At 37.0% G+C, this 24122-nt stretch overlaps 1 protein-coding gene across 13 annotated transcripts in view; it reads right to left on the bottom strand.

Annotated features, from left to right (window-relative positions):
* Positions 1–24122, bottom strand: part of ERC1 (ELKS/RAB6-interacting/CAST family member 1) — a 541029-nt gene that overhangs the window by 134660 nt on the left and 382247 nt on the right. For 12 of the 13 annotated variants that reach the window (XM_032349214.1, XM_032349215.1, XM_032349203.1 and 9 more), the window contains one exon: positions 4750–4894. In XM_032349214.1, coding sequence (XP_032205105.1) covers positions 4750–4894 — 145 coding nt within the window. Of the gene's footprint in view, positions 1–4749; positions 4895–24122 lie in introns of those variants that run through there. The other variant, XR_004287084.1, reaches the window with a different exon arrangement.

Raw genomic sequence — 24122 nt, 5'->3', positions numbered from 1 at the left:
TTTCTAATTACCAATTGTCTGGAATTTCCACATAAGATGGTAGGAGTAAGAAGAGAACCAGCTCTCGTCCTACCACTTAGTCCTTGTGAAATCTACCCAAGAAATGTAATCTTTTGGGGTCTCAGGTGCTTCATCTACATAATAAAGATAATAATACACAGAATTGTGGTGAGGATTAGATATGATATATACAAAGCAACTGTGCCCAGCATAGTATGTATAGTCAAATGATAAGTGGTAGCCATTTTTGTAGTTATTCTATCTTCACATATTTCTGTAAAGTCATATGAGTCAGGGATAGAAGAGTCACGTAGGCAAGCAGAAAGTCACAGAACTAGAGAGTGAGTGAGATAGAACTCATGCTTGGAGTTATAAGGTTCCTAGTGCTGACAATTTCAGGTAGGTGGGCATTTAAACAATGTTCTTTGATGATGAAAATGCAAGACTAAAGAAAGACATATTAGAATTATTTTTGAAAAAGGCTATACTATAGTTGTATCATTTTAAAAAAAACAGGTAGAATAAAGGAAGGATAAAATGTACCACTTATTCTCCTAAGTGCTCTGAGAAATATGTTCTTCCACACAATGCACTGGTTGGATAATTCTAATTACTACAGTCATAATGAGGGGTTCCTGGCTGGCTCAGTTTGGTAGCATGGGACTCTTGATCTTAGGGCTGTGAGTTCAAGCCCCACACTGGGTGTAGATATCACTTAAAAATAAAACCTTAAGAAAAATACTATAGTCATATTGAAAATTCAATAGTTTCAATAGTTAATACAGATGACTGAATGAGAGCCATAATTACTGATGTCTCCCCTTTTCTCATTGTAGCCTGTATCACCTATAGCATAGCGTTTACTGTGAAACAGAGATCCCTGAGAGGGAACAGAAGTGGGAGCCTAAATGTTTTGGATTTCTATACTATTTAATTCCACACCAACCCTGTGAGGTAGGTAACATCATCCAAATGTTACAGACAAGGAACATGAACCTCAGAGAAAAAATTTGTCTAACTGGTAAAAGAGATAGTTAAAGGTACAACCTAGGTCTGATTAGCTGCCAGGCTGTTAACTAGAAAGAGAGACATTCATTTTCCATGAATACAGTATTTGACACATAGGAGATACTCAAAGAATCTGAAATGGACGGGCAAATAAATCACATAATGCAGGGATGATTTGCTGTCAGCAGGAAAAGATGGTAAGGCTACCTTCTGCAGAATGGTTTTGCCAAATGTTTAGAATAGCTAGTATTTTAAGCACTATACTGTGAGCTTCTTTAAGGCAAGTATTGTCTGTTTATATCCCTCATGCCTAGACATTGCTGGAATAAAGGAATATATTGTCTGACATTTCGCCCTAATCCAGAAGATTCTACAATTACAGATGTAAATGAGATTATCTAGATTCGAACCAAATCAGTGTAAGTTTGTAGCCTTTCCTCTTCTGTTATCGCTGACCTTTAAAAAAACAGAGAAAGAACCAAACCAAACCAAACCATGCAGCTTGTCTTGAGAAGCCCAATCTGCCCATGACGCATTCTGTATAGAGCACATAGGGGCAGAGCCAGACTTCACACTAACAGCAAATATAATATGGAGGTTGTAAAATTCTTGAGGTGAAAAGAAGAAAATACTGCTGAGAGAAAGGCCATCTTGTGACAGCTGCTGTGGCTAAACAGATTGTGTTAATGCTTTCCAGGGTTCCATGTGAGTTTACATTAAATCCAGTGTGGGTGCTTGACAATCACAGCGGGGGCTTCTTCATGACTTAAAATCCGAACATACTGGTTGGCACCCACCACAGCACATCTGGAGTTTGTTAGACAACCTTTATTTTTTACTTTCTTTCATTGGCTCTGGCCCCTTCCTCTGATGCAGCCTCTCCAAGTGCTGCTTTGCCATGAATGAATCAAGGAGAGAAGTTACCCTGGGATGGGTATGCAAATTGGGCCCATCTCAGAGGGTGACCCCCAAATCTGTAAATCCCTTTCTGAAAATAGGAACTGCACACAAATATCAAGAGCCCATCAGCCAGTGGCAGCTCCACTTACTGGAAAGCCTGGTCAATGCTGACTGCTTCCTTGTTAGGAAATGGCCTTTAGATTGAGGCACATTCCAGCAATTCAAGGACTAGAAGCTTTAAATTAAAACAATATTGATGCCGTATCCTCTTTCCAAAAGGCCTCTCCCTTGTCTTAAAGTTAGTACACACACTTAGAAAAATTAAAGAATCAAATATCTTTGGCAAGACCAGTTCCTTCTTGCTCACAGAATCCTAGACACTCTCTGAGAGGGCAGGAATGTGAAACTTTACATGGAAAGCAGATAGAAAAACAGGAAGGACTCCCCAAAACTACATTTATCTTTTTTCTTACATAGATCACATCACTACAGAATATTCAGGGCATATAGTGAGATGGAAAGACATTAAGATGCTCTTTTTTTAAGACTGCAAGTTCATGGATTAATGAATATCCTACTGAAAACATGTAGCCTTAAGAATGAAGTAATCAAAAGCCACTAAGAATAAGATACAGTACTCTAGTCTGCTAGACATTTTATTCTGTTTTAGTGTCTGAAAGTAGAGGGACCAAGAACTACTTAAATCTTATGTCTATACATTTAGACCTAACTACTTAGGGGAACTGATAATTAACTCACTCACAAACTAAGTGAACGCCTTTCCTCAACAATATCCTCCTTTTTCATTTATCAGCACCCACCCCTAAAAGTATAACTGACAAATATAAACTGTATATATTTATATATATGTATGTACTTAAGGTACAATGTGTTTTAATACATGTATACATCATAAAATCACCATCACAATAAAGCTAATTGACATTTCTATTACTTCAAGTTACCTTTATTAAGAACCCTTAGAATCTACTCTTAGCAAATTTCAAATATTCCATAGGTTATTATTAACTACAGTCACCATGATGTGTATTAGATCCCTAGAACTTACTCATCTTGCATAACTGAAACTTCGTACTCTTTGACCAACACCTCCCCACCTTCCCCACCCTCTTAGGCCACTGCAACCACTATTCGGCTCATATTATCAGTTTTCATAAGCCAAATTTCAGTTTTGAACTACTGGACAGATGTCTTTAATATTAAGCACATTCTTCTTGTTTTACTTAACAGGTATCCAAATACTGCATGATGTCTTCTTCTTATGACAAAGTATTTTAGGACACTGGAAAAGATTCTCTGCTTATAAATGAGCAATGGGTTATTTTTTTGCTGGTTACTGATCTATCCTATAGAAAAGGGACACTTTTGGTATTTTCTCAGCAAAGTTGGTCCCATAAATAAATATAAAATCTATTTCAAAGCAGTTTTAAGTACTGGTCTACAAACAGAAATATCTTTATTGTGTAAATATTGATTCTTATTCATTTGAACATTAAATATTATGTTAAAAATGCTATCAATTGATGACTGATCCCCCAGCATAGGAAAGAAGAAATTCCTTCACTTGAAAAATTCTTTCCCAGTCTTATTACCTCAGGTAGAAAAGAAAATCTAGGCAGACACAATGCACAGAAAACGTGACCAAGAATGAAGGAGATGATACTAGAAGGCAGGACTTGTGGACACTGCAAATAGTGAAGGAATGACCAGTGAGGCGCATTAAAATAAAGAAAGAGGCTTAGATTTTAAAATTCTGCTTTCTCTTCATTCTCAAAGATTTTTTCCCCCAAGTTTTAAATTTGTAATAAGGTATACATAACACAAAATTTATCACTTTAACCATCTTTAAGTGTCCATTAAGTACATTTATACTGTTGTCAGACCATTAACAAAGGGGAAATGTTTAGCTTTTATTTTCATAGGTCTTACATAAACATTAAGCATGAAATTAAGGGAAAGATTAGGCTGGAAAAAAAATGGAAAAAGAAAACTTTACTCTTATCTTCAAAGCTTACTCAGCTCTGAGTAGCTAGAAATTTTTAAATTAAAACTACACTTAGTAGGGGTGCCTGGGTGGCTCAGTGGGTTAAAGCCTCTACCTTCGGGCTCGGGTCATGATCTCAGGGTTGTGGGATCGAGCCCCGCATCGGGCTCTCTGCTCAGCGGGGAGCCTGCTTCCTCCTCTCTCTCTGCCTGCCTCTCTGCCTACCTGTGATCTCTGTCTATCAAAATAAATAAATAAAATCTTTAAAATAAAACAAAACAAAACAAACAAACAAAAAACCCTATACTTAGTGCCTGCTTTAGTAGGAGTTTGGGTGCATGTAAAAAAATTAATAAGCCTTTTTCATTTTAAGTAGGCAGAACTTTGCTAATTTCATCCAGCTAAGTTAAAAAGCCCTCTCACAGACGACCTGTAACATCTTCTACACTAGTGCTCTTACCTAGAACACTCTCTAATTCCAAGATATAGCCAGAGATATGTCAAGAAGATTAAAGTCTCTGCTTATGGAAACTAACTAGAGGCATGCCTGGGGTGGCTCAGTCAGTTAAGCGACTGACCCTTGATTTTGGCTCAGGTCATGATCTCAGGGTTGTGAGAGCAAGAAGCCCCGCAAAGGCCTCTGTGTGGGTGTGCTTAGGATTCTGTCTGTCCTGTCTGTCCCTCTCCACCTTGAAAAACAAAAACCAAAAAACAAAACCTAGCTAGATACAAAGATCAGATGTCTAATAAGCTGGCAAAGACAAAGGTAGAGAATGGTGTGAGAGCTGGTCTTACTGCCTCTCTAGCATGGGCTCTCCCTGGTATTTCGTTATTACCTGCTGCTTGAGCTGCTGCACTAGACGATCCTTCTCCCGCTTCAGTGCAGCCACTTCCTCTTGGGTCTTTTTCTTAGAGGATGAAAGCTCCAAAAGGGCTATGTTGGCATCTTTTTCACTAATGGCAGCCAGAAGAGCTTCTTGCCTATAAAATAAAGAAAATTCCAAGACTTTCATTTGTACTCAAAACAATCCTTTGAAGTTATTATAATCACCCCCATTTTATGGGTGATGAAACCAAGGCTCAGAGAGTCTATATAGCTTGCCCAAGTTCACACTTGAAGTAAATGGTGCAGCTAGGAATCCCACTCAGATTTCTCTGACTCTAAATGTCTATATCATTGTGTTATCCTGACATCTTACTAAAGAGTTCCTATAGTTAGACTCAGAAAGTAAACAAAATTAATGAATTTTTAGAACTAAGACTAAAACTATCACCCATACATTTTACCCAATTAATTCATTCTTTTCATAAGCATTCTGTTCCTGCCAGGCAAATTGAGGCATTACTGAAACTGAAAACACTCTTATGTATAGAGTGTGTAACAAATTGTAAACATTAGGAAATAGGATTTAGAAAATCAGCCATCTGTTCTTGGGGCATTCTAAACATCTATAATTCTCTTTCTCTCATCAATGCAAATCAGTTTCCAGTCGTGGCTTTATTTGGCAAACGTTTGTGGACTTTGAAACAATAACTTGAACCTTACGGATTCCTTGTGGTTTAGCTAACTACTTTTTGGCTCACATCCAGAAGGAAAAGAAGGTGGGATTTAGAAGAGGGTGAACACGAGAAATTTACAAAATGATCTGAATGAAGTTGGTGAACAGTTAGTCTCCTTGGCAAAAATGCATTCCTCAATAGCTCATCTATTATTTAAGTCATCAGTGAGAAGGCAGATTTGATTTACAGGAACTATTTAAGTGGCCTGAGCTTTTGACCTGAGGAAATGCTGAATCTAAGAACGAACTGCCCAAGTTTAACCTTGCTTCTGTCTTTTGTTAAGATAATTATGCCTCAACAGCAGTCATCTGGAAGAGTTTTAGTTTAGCCACAAACTGGAAGACTATTTTTGCATATTCTGACAAGGATTTTCTGTTTTCTGGATGGGTAGGTCTGGAGAACTCTGAACAAGCAGTACCAACAAACGGAGGAGACAGATCAGCTTACATTATGGAAATGAAGATTTGTTTAACCAGTCTCTGCTGTTGGAAGGGAAGAAGATTCTGACTGACCCCACTGTAATTTTCCACTGTCCCTAAACTCTATACTTCTAAAAAATGGCGGATGGCTTATCCCATGAAGCTTTAGTCAAAAGCAAAGGGATAACAATAGTCTAAATATACCCACTGACCACTTGAAAAAAATATGTTAAGTGGTGAAATGAGCTTAAAGGTGAAGGAGTTCAAGTTGGTCTCACTATGCACAATTTCCTGCCGATTGCCGTCATCTATTCCCTTTGGGGAAGCTCAAAGACTGACAAAGCTGGAATGAGAAATGTGTTTTTTCAATAAGGGTGCTGCAGTATTTCTGTGCACTAACAGAATTACACATTTAGCAGCAGGCAAATAACAGAAGATGAATGAAAGATAAATTACCCAATCAGATGAAGTAAGGAGCACTTTTGCAAAATGGAAGATACAAAGGTGATGGGATCTGCGTTCCATTCTGTGCTTAAGGAAAGTATCATAATGTGAAATAGTAAAAATTATTCTATGTTGGTGAAGTATCTTGACTGAATTCCAAATTCTTTTATAAATGATATGCTTGGTCAGCTACTGTGGTACAGTTAATCTCTGGGGTAAAATGTCATATTCCCATACTGCAATATGATATAACAGGTGACAATTCAGATTCTAAATTTTTAAAATAAAGGATGTAGTACTAGACTCTGAGCCACTAGAATAATGTCTTTTTTACTAAGATATATAATTTTAAGTCTTTTGTTCTTTTTATATAAAATCCAAATAGAAATTTTATTATGTCATTTATTTTTTATTGAGCATTGATAAATACTACAAACTGCACAGAATCAAACTTTCTCTCCCATACCCATCGCTCTCAACCTCTAAATATATTCTAACTTAACACACTACTGTCTTTTCCATTTTGAAAGTATACTCTTGATAGTGATTTCTATGTGTGTATATGCCTAAAAAGGTCAATTGATAGGGGCGCCTGGGTGGCTGAGTGGGTTAAGCCTCTGCCTTCGGCTCAGGTCATGATCCCAGGGTCCTGGGATTGAGCCCCGCATCTAGCCCCACATCGAGCCCCGCATTGAGCCCCGCATTGAGCCCCACATCGAGGCCCCCCCACCCCCCGCATCGGGCTCTCTGCTCAGCGGGGAGACTGCTTCCTCCTCTGTCTGCCTGCCTCTCTGCCTACTTGTGATCTCTGTATGTCAAATAAATAAATAAAATCTTTTTTTTTAAAAAAAAGGTCAATTGATAGTCAAGAGAATAAAATTTTTCATTACACACTGCACATATAAACATATAAACTTGGGGGTAATGTCAGTATTTTTTATGGATATATTAGCTTTTATGTTTTTCTTTTGTTTTTGAAAGAGTATTGTTCTCTTGCCTACAATTTTGGTAAATTTGAAATGGACAATTATAAGGAGAGCAATCTCTTAGAAATCTGAAAGACCGTCAAGAATATTAAAGCTAATAAACAGTAACAGCCATTTAATTTTGGGGAATAAGAAAACTGTTGTTCCCTCAATACTATTTGATAGAAAAGACTATATGGTATAGTTGAACTTACGTGGCTAAGTTTCACAGAGAGCACTCAGAAGTGTCAAAACTAAAAATTTTAAAGAATGCCCTGCTTTCCAGAGGGAATGGAATTCAGAGTGAAAAAAAAAAGCAAATTATTTTAGTATCTTATTTTAGTAGGCACTTAACTCTTAATAAAATTGGTTCTTTGAAAAAAGAAAGATATCTTCTGATAAAAGTAATATGCATTCATGGAATAAAAACTGGAAGATCCAGAAAACTAAAAAGAAGAAAATAAGAATACAAAAGTAATATGCATTCATGGAATAAAAACTGGAAGATCCAAAAAACTAAAAAGAAGAAAATAAGAATACCAGAAATAGCTCCTTTTTAATCAGAGTCAATTGCTTGAGATGTGGAACTCACCTATTCTAAGTCTAACATGGCTATTTTAAAGAAAATGAACCTTGATATGGATTAATAACTGACTTCAAGAGCTTTACTAACTAAAGTCTATCTATAGAAAAGGAAGACTTGCTAGTGAAGCACATTCTGACTTCATTTCCCATGAGCCCCTAGGGAGTAATACAAGCACGTATAATATGAAAGGTAATATATGTATGCCACAAGCCCACAGCAAAATAAAGAACTGCAATGCTCAACTGCTCTCCTTGTTCTGTTAATGTCTTTTCCTCAGCTAAAAAAATGAAAAAGAAAAAGAAAATGTATACACAGAACCTTTCAAAGTGATTAGTGGCCCCCTACTGCTTGACTAACATGCCATATTACTTGCATAATGAGTAGGTAGTAGCAGAAATCCAACTTTAAGTCATTAAAGAGGTCTTTTCAATCCATCCCTGGTGCTTTAAACTACATAACAGTTGAACCTGCCCTTTGACCTGAAAATTCTAATAGAATCAAGATGTCTCTAAAAGTATTCTACTGTGTCATTTGAGCTTTAAGAAATAGTAAGACCACCTCCTTTGTCCCCATCTCCCTTCTGAGAACCTTTAGAAATAGGAAGCAAACATCCAAGGCAAATGGAGCTCAAAATCTTTTCCATAATGCCCGAGTCTTTGAGGACAACACAACATTAGTCTGCTATCACTAGTAAAAAAGAAATATGATCAGTGTTGGATTGATGGTGGTTAACAATTTAAGAGTGAGTCCTAAATATGTATGTGTGTGTGTGTGTGTGTTGAGGAAGTGGTGATGCAACATGGGGGCTTAAGTGGGTAGGAGAAGAATAAATGAAACAAGATGGGATTGGGAGGGAGACAAACCATAAGTGACTTTTAATCTCACAAAACAAACTGAGGGTTGCTGGGGGGAGGGGGTTTGGGAGAAGGGGGTGGGATTATGGACATTGGGGAGGGTATGTGCTTTGGTGAGTGCTGTGAAGTGTGTAAACCTGGTGATTCACAGACCTGTACCCCTGGGGATAGAGTATTATGCCTCCATCAGAAAGGATGAATACCCAACTTTTGTAGCAACATGGACGGGACTGGAAGAGATTATGCTGAGTGAAATAAGTCAAGCAGAGAGAGTCAATTATCATATGGTTTCACTTATTGGTGGAGCATAACAAATAGCATGGAGGACATGGGGACTTAGAGTGGAGAAGGGAGTTGGGGGAAATTGGAAGGGGAGGTGAACCATGAGAGACTATGGACTCTGAAAAACAATCTGAGGGTTTTGAAGGGACGGGGGGTGGGAGGTTGGGGTACCAGGTGGTGGGTATTATAGAGGGCACGGATTGCATGGAGCACGGGGTGTGATGCAAAAATAATGAATACTGTTATGCTGGAAATAAAAAATAAAAAATAAAAAAAAAAAAAATTTTTATTTATTTATTTACTTGAGAGGGAGAGAAAGCACAAGCAGGGAGAGCAGCAGGCAGAGGCAGAGGGAGAAGCAATCTCTCTGCTGAGCAGGGAGCCCGAGGCAGGGCTTGATCCTAAGACCCTGAGATCATGACCTACGCAGAAGGTAGACGCTTAACCGACTGAGCCACCCAGGCATCCCTATGTTGAGTGTTTTTCACTGAAATGACAGACAGAAAAGGGGTGAGAATGAAGGGATACCATCAAGATTTATTTTCCCTTCTTCCTCCAACTGGGTATTTCAAATTGAATGATTACACAATCATGTTTCATAAATTACATAATCCTGAAAACATCACGAGAGCTCAGATAACAGTAAGAATAAAGTCAGTTGCTTTAGATATATTACTGTCATGGACATGTAAGCATAGTTTAATCAACTTCAATTTAAAATAAACCTGAAATCTAGATTCTCTTATTGATGCTTCCTTGATTCTGATGCCTCCTTTACTTGTTATTTAACCATTTAACTATCCAGAGTGACTCGTAAACTACCGGGAAATCTCTTCCACCTCATTTCCTGGAGAAATCCTTTTGAATATTATTTTCTCTAACTTCACTTACAGAGAGGTCTCAGAAAGTATGGCAGACACACTACCTTAATTAAGCTCAGTGAAAACCAGCCTGTGGGTGAGCCTACTTGGGCATTCCTGACTGAAACATCTGATCTTTCAAGCCTTGGTCTTATTATCTCTGTTTTAGGTACCCAAAAATATCTTTAATGTAGAATGCCAACACTAAATAAAACTTTTCATCTACCATAATTTTTTTTTCCATGTTAATTAAATCACTATATTCCTAGATCCACAGGCTAACATGTAAGTAATCTGACTTCTTTGCTCTCCATAACCAACATTCACATTGTTTGCTTCATTTCTAATAGTTTTTAATGAGCCTTGGGCTTTGTATCTGTAATTATCACAGTCACTACCATCCTTTTATCATGGGTCTATACCATTTTTTAAATATTTATTTATTTGACACAGAGAGAGAGAGAGTGTGTGAGAGTGCACAAGCAGGGGGCGTGGCAGGCAGAAGGAAAGGGAGAAGCAGACTTCTTGCTGAGCAAGGACCCCATGCAGGGCTCCATCCCATGACCTTGGGATCATGACCTGGGTCCAAGGCAGGTGCTTTACCAACTGAGCCACCCAGATACCCTGGGTCTATATCATTCTTAAGCCCATTCCGATTTCACCATTCTTATACAATGTCCTACTCTCCCAATTCATTTTCATCTGCTTTCTTACCACATCAAGCACTTTGGCTTAGTATTTGACCAGCTACAATTTTCAACCTACTTCTTCATTGTCCTTTAAGGACCTTGTATCACTGAGTTACTGCATGTTTTCACTTAGGTTTATGCTATGCCGTCTACCTGAAATGCCTGAAACTATCTCTCCTTTAAAACCTGACTCCTTGGGCGCTTGAGTGTCTTAGTGGGTTAAGCCTCTTCTTTCGGCTCAGGTCATGATCTCAGGGTCTTGGATCAAGCCCCGAACCAGACTCCCTGCTCAGCAGGGAGCTTGCTTCCCCTCCTCTCTCTGCCTACTTGTGATTTCTCTGTCAAATAAATAAATAAAATCTTTAAAAAAAAAAAAAAAAGCAAACTGACTCCTCACCTAATTTTTGTCTATTCAGTATTTCCTTTCAGTACGTTCAGTTTAAGTGATATTAATAGACATGCGCTCTGTAAATGTCCTCCAATTCTTCTACACATCCGAAGGTCTGCTTCCTCAACTATACTATGTTTATGGTTTATGTTTTTAAAATTTTCTTTTCAGGTTTCTATGAGTTTATTGGTCTTTCAATTTAGCTCACTATTTCAAAAATATTTTTAAATTTTTTTATTGTGGTAAAATACATATAATATAGTTTACCATTTTAACCATTTTTAAGTGTATATTCAGTAGTGTTACGTACATTCATACTGTTGTGTAACCTATCTCCAGATAACCAATCTCTTTATCTCGTAAAACTCAAACTGTACCTAATAAAGAATTCCCCATTCCCCACCCCCAACCATTGGCAACTACTATTTACTTTCTGTCTCTATTAATCTGATTATTCTAGGAACCTCATATAAAGGGAATCACACAGATTTGTCTTATTGTGTCTGGCTTATGTCATTTAACATATTGTCTTCAAGGTTCATCTGTGTGGTAGCATGTGTCAGAATTTCCTTCCTTTTCAAGGCTGAAAAATTTCCACTGTATATATACAATTCGTCAGCTGATGGACATCTGGGTTGCTTCCACCTTTGCCCATTGTGAATAATACCCCATCTTTAATTTTTAAAATATATTATTTTCCTTAGAGTCTAAATTCATGGCTTTGCACACCAGAAGCTTACAAATATTAATTTTCTGCATTGCATGTCCCTAAACCATTTACAATTTTTCTTTTATTTGGTATGAGGTATTCTCTGTACTCTATATACTCTGATACTATTTTCTAGTCTTCCTTTGTGCCTAAAGCCTTTGCTTCAAAATAGCTGGAATATAAGCTCCAAGAAAGCAAGATCTTCATCAGTTTTGTTCACTAATGTATCCCAAGTGTAAGAATAGTTCCTGGAATGGAGTAGGCACTTCACAAATTCATCTTGTGCCAAGAGCTCCTCCAATTCTGTTTCCATTTCTATCCAATTTGGTGGCTTGGTTTCCCAACTGTTCCAATGTATTCCCTTATTGAAGCTATTCCCTTATTTCACTTTAAAGTTTTTGTTTGTTTTTGTTTTGTTTTGTCCAGTAGCATGGCAAGCTAGTGAGCAGAGAGTGGGAAGAATTTGAAAACATGAAGAAAACCAAGACTGGAAAAGAGACCACTAACTTTGGCTAATTTATCTTTCACTTAAAGAAAAGAGTTTTGTTTTTTCTCTAAGAAGACAGATGACAACTGGAGTCATAGGTTCAATTCTAGATGTTATAATTTAAGCAACAGTGTCCAAGTAGAGGGTATCCAAAGGAAGGTGGCAGAATGGGGTTATAAAAGGCATGTTAATCCAAAAAGATTTATCCATATAACATGATTGCTGTCAGAACAGCAGAAGTAAGACATTAGATCTGTGGTCCTCTAGAGGACACAAATGGCATTAAAGGGGGGAAAGTCACAAAGAGATTTCATCTAATGAAACATGTAATGTATTAACTTGTATTAATAAGAAGAATTGGAAACCTAAAAAGTGGTAGGGCTTTCCATGACTGGGTGTTTAAAGAGGTTATCAGAGATACTGTATAAATGGTGTTGTTTTGAGTTGGTCTATCCTCTTTAACTGTAATATTTCAATAAAACGAATGAGATGAGACAATAAATTTTTAAGTGCCAATAGATGGCACAATAGATGGCACAATAGATGAACAATAGATGCTCAAGTCATACAGTGTACAGAGAAATCACCTTAGGCTGAAGACTTGGAACCTGAGAAGGACCTATTTTGACAGAGATAGTGAGAAAGAGAAAGTGGCAAGTGTAAAAGCACAGGCATGTGTGAGGATACACTGCATAGCTGGATTCAAGGGTCTCCATGGGCAAAGAGAAACTGAAAAGGTGGCTTTGGATCAGAGTAGAGATGGTGTGGAATAGTAGTAAGGAATACACTTAAGATTATGAAATCCTCGAGGATTCTGACCCAAACTTGACAAGTAGGGGTTACTCAAAATGTTGAATTAAGAATAATTTGATTCTGATAATATGGTAGCATCAAAAGTTCTAGAAAAGTAAAGCAAGGGTTTAGAAAGGACTGATTTAGAGGCAAAGAGGGGAGAATGAATGATTCTCAAAGCAGAAGGTCAGGATGTTACTGCTGGAGATGTATTATGAATAAAACTTACATTACAAAAATTATTTTTAAGGAATGAAGAATAAAATGATGCTATCTGAATTACGGATTCAAAAGTCAAAGGTGGGACTATGATAAATTGCTATATATTTCAATGAATATGAAATATAAAATACATCACATTTATGTTTTGATGCTGGAAAGTAACTTTTTTTTTTCTTTAAAGATTTTATTTATTTATGAGACAGTGAGCGCGAGCCTGTGCACGCAAGCTTGGGGAGGAACAAGGCATGAAGCTCTATCTGATCTCAGGACCTGAGATCATGACATGAGCAGAAACCAAGAGTCAGATACTTAACTCACTGAGCCACCCGGGCACCCTTGGAAAATAACTTTCAAATGTTACCAAATACAGACTATCTCAGGGCATTTGATCCAATAAGGCATGCTGGGGTCCTGCCTCATATAACCTTCCTGTAGCAAGGCCTTTGCCCAGAATAATTTGGAATCTTCTCAATCTTCTCTTGTTTAATGTCTCTCTATCTCCTGAAATCAGGGAAGAAAAGTGATTTATATTAAGATATACACTGACATAAGAAGGGGCAAAGAAGTTATCCCAATATGGGCTGATTTATTTTTCAGAAGTCCTTGAAAAGAATCAAAGTTAACACAATAAAATCCGTAACTGTTGGTAGTTACAGCTCAGTAAGTGAAGCTGATTAAACAAAATTTTGCATAGAAAACCTGTGTTCATTTTTTCTCCTCATTTTTTCTGAACTATGAACGTTTTGGTATTCCCAAACCGGCAGACTGTGACACATTTGGAGGATACAGGTCTACTATGATATTGATACTTCTGTTATAAAGTTTCTGCCTACTTCTCAGACTGGCAAAGTTGATGTCTGTAGCTATATTTGTTAGAAAAAACAGAAGCTTGTATCTTTTCCATCTGTTTTAAAAAAAAAATTGCAACCTAATCCACAAAGAGACAGAAAGCAAATCAGTGGTTGCCAGGGACTGGAGCAGGGGCTTCAGAAAGGCTGGTCAGAGAAGCAAGAGAACCTTCTGGAAATGTATTATAGTTTGACTATGGTGGGTGTAACACAGTGTCTATACTTGTCAAAACTCACCACATTATACCCTTAACGTGTATATATTTTATTTTAACAATAATATAATCAAATAGTTTTCAAAATCATAAACATTTTGTGAATGAGGAATATTACACAGCTAACATGACAACAATAAGTACAATGCATCTTTTTATTATAGTAAAATATATGTAACATCAAATTTACCATTTTAATCACTTTTTAACATATGATTCTGTAGCACTATATACTGACAATGTTGTGCAACCAACAAAATCATGATCCTTTTCTAGAAGTTGTTTGTTTTCTCCATCTAAAACTCTGTACCCATAAAACACTAATTCGCCTTTCCCTCGACCCCCGGTCCAGGGCAACCACTATTCTACCTCCCATCTCTATGAATTTTTAACTACCCTAGTTTCCTTATAAGTAGAACCATATAGTATTTGTCCTTTTGTATCTGGCTTATTTCACTTAGCATAATGTCTTAAAATACAATGTATTTTTATTCTTCCAAATTTAAGTGATCTTTAAGACAAAACATACACTGTATGTTTTGTATGTAGTATTTTTCCTAATTAGTTTCCTTCTTTCAAACTCTTTTCCTTTATTACTGTTTTCTAAAACAGAAAATTACATCCCTAAAAACTATGCCTTTTATTTATAGTTATAGTTGGACAAGGAAGTGGTGGTGGGAAGAGCCAAGATTAGGATGAACTGAGAAGAGGAAAGGTCTGAGGTGGAAGTACTGACAGGACTTATTGAATGACACTGGCCTCCTTGGGGTCCCGATGCTCTCCCTTATTAAGTCTAGTTCAAAAGTATAATATAGAGGGGTGCCTGGGTGGCTCAGTGGGGTAAGCCTCTGCTTTCGGCTCAGGTCATGATCTCAGGGACCTGGGATCGAGCCCCACACCAGGCTCTCTGCTTAGTGGGGAGCCTGCTTTCCACCTCTCTTCTGACTAACTCTGGGCCTACTTGTATCTATCTCTCTCTCTCTCTCTCTCTCTCTCTCAATCTGTGTTAAATAAATAAATAAAATCTTTTTTAAAAAAGAGAGTATAATACAGAAACATGGCTTCAGGGCTTCAGTGCTGCTAGACTGTACATAACTTGGAATTTCTGCAGTTTGTTTTCTTTTGGCATTAAATATCATTTACAGTGATACTGAATATCTCTTTAAGAAAGTGAGGGTGATATTTATTGGAGTTCTAATATTTGGTTAAACTTGATGTAAGTATTTGATTATAAAAAAGCTTGTCCAATTTTCTCTCGAGCTATATGAGATAATAACACTTAAGTACTAACAACAGAATAAAGCAATCTGGAGATAAGAAGTCTAAAATAAAGAACCTCATGCAAAAACAGAATGGTTTACTTTTAAGAAACAATGGAATTCAGCTCCTTTTCCATGAATATTTTAAGTAAAATTAGCTTCCCTGACTGTAGATAAGGTCCCAATAAAGTCTGGACATTCTTTCTACTCTTTACTCCCAAGTTTTATACAAAGAGTCAGCTGTCAGTTTCATCCTTCATTGGACTGACTAGCTGACAATAAGCAAAAAGCTTTCAAAAACTACACTTCAACCCTATGAATAATCATAGTTTTACAAATGATGCATTATGTGGTCCAATGTTCCAGAGCTTTGCTTGTTTAAAGACACTTTTATATAACCAATTTCAGGGGAGATTTTCACTCCATATTCCTGACTGTGGAATGTTTAGATCTAGATCTTGCTTACAGTGCTCAAGATTAAGAAGGCAGCAGGGATCTGGTATTTAAGTACAGTACCAAGCTTCCCTAAAGAGAAAGTGAGGTTGTAATGCAAAATTCACCGAAGCACAGATTTCCATAAATTCTTGATTAGTCTAATACAAACAGACAACTTTTTCTTTTTAGGCTAGAGACTAAAGCAGCATCACCTCAATTTAATGGGTCTGTCTTTGAATACCTTGCCTTCTTTTAAAGTCTACATGTACCTTCTCAATAAAATCTTTTCAAGCTTCTTTATTTCTGACATCTTTCATTTGTCTAATCACGAAGAACTTTATCACCTATACCATATATATGATTTTGGAAGAGACATTACTGGTAAGCTGAGGTGGGTTATTTACTTATTTATTTATAAACAATTTTGTCAGAGCAAGCAAGCGCACATGCCTGCGCACGCACCAACAGGGGTGTGGCAGGCAGAGGGAGAAGCAGGCTCCCTGCTGAGGAAGGAGCCTGATCCGGGACTCCATCCCACGACCCTGGGATCATGAACCAAGCTGAAGGCAGACGCTTAACAGACTGAGCCACCCAGGCATCCCTGAGGAGGATTTTTAAAAAAGGGAATTCTGAGGGGTATCTGGGTGGCTCATTCAGCTAAGCATCTGACTCTTGATTTTGGCTCAGTCATGATCAGGGTCCTGGGATTGAGCCCCGAGTTGGGCTCCCTGCTCATCAGGGGTTCTACTTGAGGATTCTCTCCCTCTCCCTCTCCTCAATCGAGATCTCTCTCTCTCTAAAATAAATAAATAAATTTTTTTTTAAAAAGGGAATTTTGCACATATTTAAATCCTGACTATTCAAGTAGGATGTAAGTTTCCTGAGTATAGAGACCATGTCTTAATTACAGTATATCCTCCATTTAGATATATCTACCTATCTATCCTCATATACGCTATATCCTCCACACACACAAACACACACGTAAATTAGAGCCAACTGTTCAAAACTAAACTAGTCCAGAACTAAAAATACTTTTTGGTCAACTGTCTCTGAACCAATGGTAGGAAAGCCCATTTACCCAAACATTAGAGAAAAGAAAATGATAAATGACTAATTATAGCATTACCTATCCTATATGCAACAAGATAGACCCTTCAATAATCAAACAAACAAATTTTCCTCAATAATTACACAATTATGGGATCACAGAAAGCAAATAATTCTTTGCACAAGACTGCTATGTTCACTTTTCTTTATGCTGATCTTTTAAAGATGAAACTTTCTTGAGGAAGTCCTAGTACATTAAAGGTGCATACTGCCCTACAGAAAACAGCATCCCTTTCTGACTCTAGTAAGAAACATCTACATAAAAACTGAATAGGATTGTAGAAGGAAAGCATGGTATGATTTCTAAGGAAGAAGACACTTTTACATAAAGCCAAATCACTTAAGATTTCTGAATGAGAGGCTTTTGACTCAAGCTACTCTGCAATTTAATAACGTAATGATTTTTCAGAGGGGGAAAATTAATTTTAGTTTGTCAAACACGTAAGAAATTTATCCAACTCATATTCAATAACTGGCCTAATAAACAGGAAAGGCATCTTTAAGAAAATGCCTACAGTAAAATGAAAAGAATAGGGGATAAAATGTTTCAGTTACTACACACTAATTACAGATATTCTATTTTAAAAAATTTAAAAAAATATTTTTTAGTTTTCTCCATACTCAACACAGGGCTTGAACTCATGACTCTGAACTCCTGAAAACTTCATGGAGTGAAGTTATAATACCATAGTTTGGGCTATTACATGAAAGAGACACAAATCTATATGCAGTTTACCGTGCTATTTTTGTCAAAGCAGGAAAATATAAATCCTAAATTAGTTTTAATAGAATGTTTTAAATCTCCTTAGTATTTTGCATACATGAAGTAAAATACATGAAAAGTCTACAGTAAAAAGTCTACAGTAAAATAGACAATATAACTGGAATCTAAAAATTAGAAGAGAAATTAAGGATAAGAATTAGTCTCAGAATACATTACTTAAAAAGATTTTACCCACTTATTTAAGAGAGAGAGAGTGAGCGTGAGAGAGAGAGGGCATGAGTGGGGAGGGGCAAAGAGAGAGGGGAGAAGTAGGCTCCCCGATGAGTACAAAGCACGATGTGGGGCTCGATCCTGGGACTCTAGGACTCCTGAGCCTAAGGCAGATGCTTAACCAACTGAGCCACCCAGACGCTGCGAATACATTTTTTTTTTTTTTTTTAAAGATTTTATTTATTTATTCGACAGAGACAGATTACAAGTAGGCAGAGAGGCAGACAGAGAGAGAGAGGAGGAAGCAGGCTCCCTGCTGAGCAGAGAGCCCGATGCGGGACTCGATCCCAGGATCCTGAGATCATGACCTGAGCCGAAGGCAGCGGCTTAACCCACTGAGCCACCCAGGCGCCCCATTTTTTTTTTTTTTAAGAGAGGGAGAGAGAGAAGGAGGAGGAGGTACAGAAGAAGAGAGTGAGAGAGAATCTTAAGCAGGCTCCATGCCCAGTAGAGAGCATCACCTGGGGCTCGATCTCACAACCCTGGTTCGGATCTTGATCTCAGCTGAATTAAGAGTTGGATGCTTGGGCGCCTGGGTGGCTCAGTGGGTTAAGCTGCTGCCTTCGGCTCAGGTCATGATCTCAGGGTCCTGGGATCGAGTCCCGCGTCGGGCTCTCTGCTCAGCAGGGAGCCTGCTTCCCTCTCTCTCTCTCTGCCTGCCTCTCCATCTACTTGTGATTTCTCTCTGTCAAATAAATAAATAAAATCTTTCAAAAAAAAAAAAAAAAAAAAAAAGAGAGTTGGACGCTTAACTGACTGAGTCACCCGGGCATCCTCAGAATACATTAAAAAAAAAAAAAAAAAAGAAGCCATAAAGAAAGGATTACTTTGTTAAGATAATATCTACTTATTGATGTGTCACTTTACTTATTGATTAAAGTAAGATCCACTAAAATTTTATAGGATCCATATTAATTTGTAAAATAATGGTACACAATACCTACCTTTAAAAAAAATATAGAACTATAGTCAACTACCAAATTGTATATAAAATGCATCTATGCATTCTAATTAGAGGGTTCTAATTAGACAATGTGTTCATCATTCTAATGATCAAGTATTTTTTGTGACACCCAAATATATGGACTCTAAAAGTCCCTTCAATGTATTATGCAGGGAACTATAATTTATAATGAAACATCATATCAGAAAGGAAAGTAATATCATTTGGGTAAGAGCCTCAGACTGTTTTCTATATAGCCACAGTTAATTAGAGTAAGTTGTCTCTATCTCTGGTTCAGTATAGAAGTGATTTCTGATTCTACCTAATGCCTAGCTATTTCCAGACAGAACTCATAAAAAGCAAAAATGTGTTTTATTTGATCTAAAATGCCTGATTGTTCAGGCCCTCTCCATGCTACAATTATTTTATTCTTAAAAGAAAAAAAAAAGCCTCCATAGGCCTTACTTTCCCCTAAACTGCTATGACTTCTCTTTTGCCCTCCTGGTAAAAATTTATTTTATTTTATTTATTCTTAAAAATTTTTTTAATTTAAATTCAATTAATTAACATGTAATATATTACTAGTTGCAAAGGTAGAGATCAGTGATTCACCAGTCTTACATAATATTCAGTGCTCATTACATCATGTGCCCTCCTTAATGTCCATCACCTAGCCACCCCATCTCCTCACTCCCCTTCCCTCCAGCAACCCTCAGTTTGTTCAGTATGGTTTGTCTCCCTTTCTGGTTTCAATGTGTTTTACTTTTTCCTCTCTTCTCCTATAATCCTGTTTTGTTTCTTAAATTCCACATATGAGTGAAAACACATGTAATTGTTTTTCTCTGATTAGCTTATTTCACTTAGCATAATACCCTCTAGTTCCGTCCACATCATTGCAACTGGCAAGATTTCATTCCTTTTAATGGCTGAGTAGTATTCCACTGTAGCCACATACTGTATCTTCTTTCTCCATTCATCTGTCAATGGACACACCTGGCCAAAATTTTAAAAACTCCAATAGACTTCTAACTAAAATGTTGGATTTCTATTTCAGGATGACAGAACAAAAACCTCAGTTCCCTTCTACTTTAGGAAAATCATTCTCAAATATCAAGAGAAGAAAAAACAGAAACAAACCCAACCTTTGTTGATACAGTAAGATTTATGTTATGGCAAATGATAACATAAAGAGAAAATGGATAGAAAATTCTTAGCACAGGAAAACCAATCCAAAGTGTCTGCTGAGGGAAACAGCTATGAGAGGGAAGCAGATTTACCTACCCAAGAAGAGCTCAAGAATGATCAGGTCAATAGCTATAGAAAGTAGTATAACTTACAGTAATATATCAGACTTACCTTACAGTGGTTCTCAAATATTATTAAAAATGGAAGTCTGTGCTCTACTGCTGACCTACTATATTTGAATTTCAGAGGATGGGCATCTATAACTTTTAAGCAGCAGTCCAGATAATTTGAGATCCATTACTTTACAGAGGAACTAATTTAAAAGACCAATAGTAAGGTATTACAGGTATCTCCAACCGCCTCCCCCCGCCCCCGCCAAGACTGAGTTTTCATTTAGGATTTACATTTACTGTTTGTAATTCAAAAATACATAGAAAATCTTCCAATTCTATAGTGAAAATGACCAGTTTTTTTAAACTCTTAAATTCTGATATTGTAGAAACTAACAATATTGACCATTACTGGATTTAGAAATCTAACACGGAGAGGACTTCTGGTCTACCCAACAGACTGTTTGAGAAAAGGTTTAGTTGAACACCTCATAATGCATTCATAGGTAAATTTCCTCCTTTCTTTATGGTAAGGGCCATCACAAGACAGATAGGTGAACTTAGGATATTCTGCTTTCTAAATCTCTGCCTTTAAAAAATAGATGGCAGCCAGGGGAGTTTTGTTGGGGATTATTCAAATCCTATCAAAATCCCTAGTGTATTATGTTCTTAAACCCACTGATTTCTGTTGGAGTTGGGGGGTGGACAGACAGCTTAGGCTGAGCCTCAAGAGATGAAGCTAAGTGGTGGGTTCACAGTAACATCTGGGGATGATGTGTACAAAATGATTTATACTGGTCTTTTCTTTCATTTTGTCTTTACTATTTCATAATAGTATGTCTGTTCTGCCTCAAGTTTAATGGCATAATATGAACAGAAAATTTCAGGATACAAATTCCCCTTATAAAGACATAGTCCCTTCAAAATAAGGCACACCTGCTGTTCTTCTACTCAAACTTTTGGGTTATACCATTTATTGTGTCTTCTTAGGGAAGCCTCTATTTCCAAAGGAAAATAAAGTCTTATGTTGTTTCTCAGAATTCAAACTCAAGAACACCCCCATTTATTTAGTTGTCTGTTTTAAGAATTATTGAATGCTTTAAGCAATTAATCCCTGCACTTTGTCACTGTCCCACTGTTTAGTTAACCTTTTCCAGTCATAGATGGATAACATGTTCATACCAGCTGTCCACACTGTGCTACCGTGGAGGCCAGCTTCCCTGTTTTTAAAGCTTCCATTGCATTCCAAGTCTGTTTGCTATGACACTTGTTAGAAGAATGCCTTGGTATCATGGTACTCATTTCTCTATCTTGCAGCATAATCAACAGCTAAGTGTGTCCTGATTTTTAAAAAATCCTACATTATAGAGAACATGTAATGTTTGAATTGGTTGGTATACTGCCTGAAAAAAAGTGGGTAATGTTCCAATGACTAAATATCCACAATTTTCTTTAGGCTATATATGATACATATAAAATCTACAGGGATATATATGAGTAACTGTGGGGAGTGGTGAGAGAGAACTAGAGATACCGGGGTTGCTGAAATCTTGAAGGTCACCAAAAGTACTTGGTGGCCAAAATAGATGAAAACAAATTCAGTAATTTATTACTTTCCTCTGTTAATGACTCAACAATTCTATCGTCCATCTGCTGTCGATTTGTTAGCAAAAATTATAAGAACAACTCCTCTCCTACACAGCTTTGGAATGAAACATCTGGTGGGGAAATTCTATAGGAATGGGTAACAAGCTGTGCTTGTATTTGGCAGATGAATTATTACTGTTGCCAGCTTGGATGATTCCACCTTCTCTGCATCTTTTCCTAGATTCTCCTACTTACAAAATGCCAAACACAATTTGGGAAGCATGGTTATTACACCTATTTTTTCTTATATATATATATCAGGGGCACATGGTTATGGTAAGCATAAAACAATGTGAAATGCAGAATCTTCTGGTGGTTTTTTTTTTCTTCTGAAGTTGCTCTACATAGCATTCCCTATTATTTTCTATTATTCCCTATTATTTCTATTATTTCTAACAGGGAAACTATGCTCAAAATTAGTAAAGCAATAACCATCACAGCCTACTAAGTCACATGTTTATTTCTCAAAAATACAGGAAAATGACAATTGAAAATATTATTTCAAAACAAGTTTTAGAATTTTACTGCATGGAAATTAAAATTTAAAAATATCTTTTAGGGGTGCCTGGCTGGCTCAGTCAGTGGAGCATGTGATTCTTGATCTTGGGGTTGTAAGTTTGAGCCCCACATGGGGTAGAGAGATTACTTAAAAACTCTTAAACTTTGCTTGTTACTTTAAAAAGAGGAGTAAATATTTTAAAACTAGAGAAAATGATAACTATTACTGATTACATTTTGTTTATGGCCTCTGGATTTCTTCTTCCACAACTGGATATTTTCTCTCTCTTAGAGCACCTCTATTTGTCTTACGTTATAACACTGTACATGTTTTCCCTATTTCTGAAAGCCAACTGATGGCATGAACTTAATCAAGTCTACCTTCAAGTCAGCCAATCTGACTCAGCTATAGTGTCTAACCAGTGCCTTCCTTCCAGGGGTAATTCAATTTTCCAAAGCGCATTCTCTCTCTGACTAGTTAGCTCACCTGATAAGAGGAGTAATAAAGGCAAGATACTTTCTCTTACTTCCAGTCTGTTCCACAGCTCAAAATTTCACCTTTAGCACACACAGTTATTCTCTAGGTCAACACTTCTCAAAAGTGTATTCCACAGAAGTATGGACAGATACTAACATATGTCCCATGAAAAAAAGATTTCCATGGTCAAATAAATAGGAGGAACACTGGGCTAATCTAATAGCCCACTGATACAGAACTCACAAGAGCTTTCTATGGTGTAGATGACATATCTTTAATAGGATGTTATATTTTAAAGCAGGGGTAGCCAAACCACTGCCCACAGGCCAACCCTGACTAACCACCTGCTGATATAGAGCCTGTAGACAAGGAATGGCTTTTACATTTTTAAGTGGTTGAAAAGAAATTTTTTGTGACATAATATAACATATATATGACACATAGTTTATATTCTAATATATAAAAATATAGTATTTTATGAAAATGATTTGAAATGCAAATTTCAATGTCCATAAAAAAAATATGAATGAGGCAAAACATACTCATTTGTTAATGTATTCTCTATGATTACTTTAGCATGGCAAGAGAAAATGTGAGTGGTTATGACAGACACCAAATTGTCCCCAAAGCTCAAAATATTTACTATCTGGCTCTTCAGAGAAAAAGTTTGGCAAGCCTTTTATAAATTATTTCCCAAACTTAGTTGACCATGGAACACTACTTCCTCAGTTTTCTGGAGAATACCAATTAATACCTGGAAGCATACTAATATTTCAAGAACACAGTTTGGAAAGTAATGACTTAACCAGAAGCCAATGGATCTTGAAAGAATGAATAAAAGAGTATGAATGTGCTGGGAAAAAAATTCACCACGATCAATATTGCCAACAAGATTACTACAGAGTCGGCTACTATTAAGCATTTTATGTGGATTAAGTAATTTAATCCTTACAAAAACTCTATGAATTTGAGAAAGGACGTATCTAGTAGGCAGTTGTACTGATGGGCCTGGAGCCAGATCCTGAATTAAAGATGGATGTGGAAATGATCAGCAGAGAAGGTAGTTGAAATAACAGGAGTGCAAGAAACCACCGAGATCAGAAGGGAGGCACATAGCACTCACAGAATGAAAGTCTGTAAAGAACTGAGGGGGGACAGTCTTAGCAACAGAAGAAAACAAGGAGACAGTGGTATCCTGAAAGCCAAAGAAATAAGTTTCAAGAAATAACC

The sequence above is a fragment of the Mustela erminea genome, chromosome 6 (genome assembly GCF_009829155.1).
Source record: "Mustela erminea isolate mMusErm1 chromosome 6, mMusErm1.Pri, whole genome shotgun sequence".
Taxonomy (NCBI): domain Eukaryota; kingdom Metazoa; phylum Chordata; class Mammalia; order Carnivora; family Mustelidae; genus Mustela; species Mustela erminea.
This window is presented reverse-complemented; position numbering and strand designations above follow the sequence as displayed.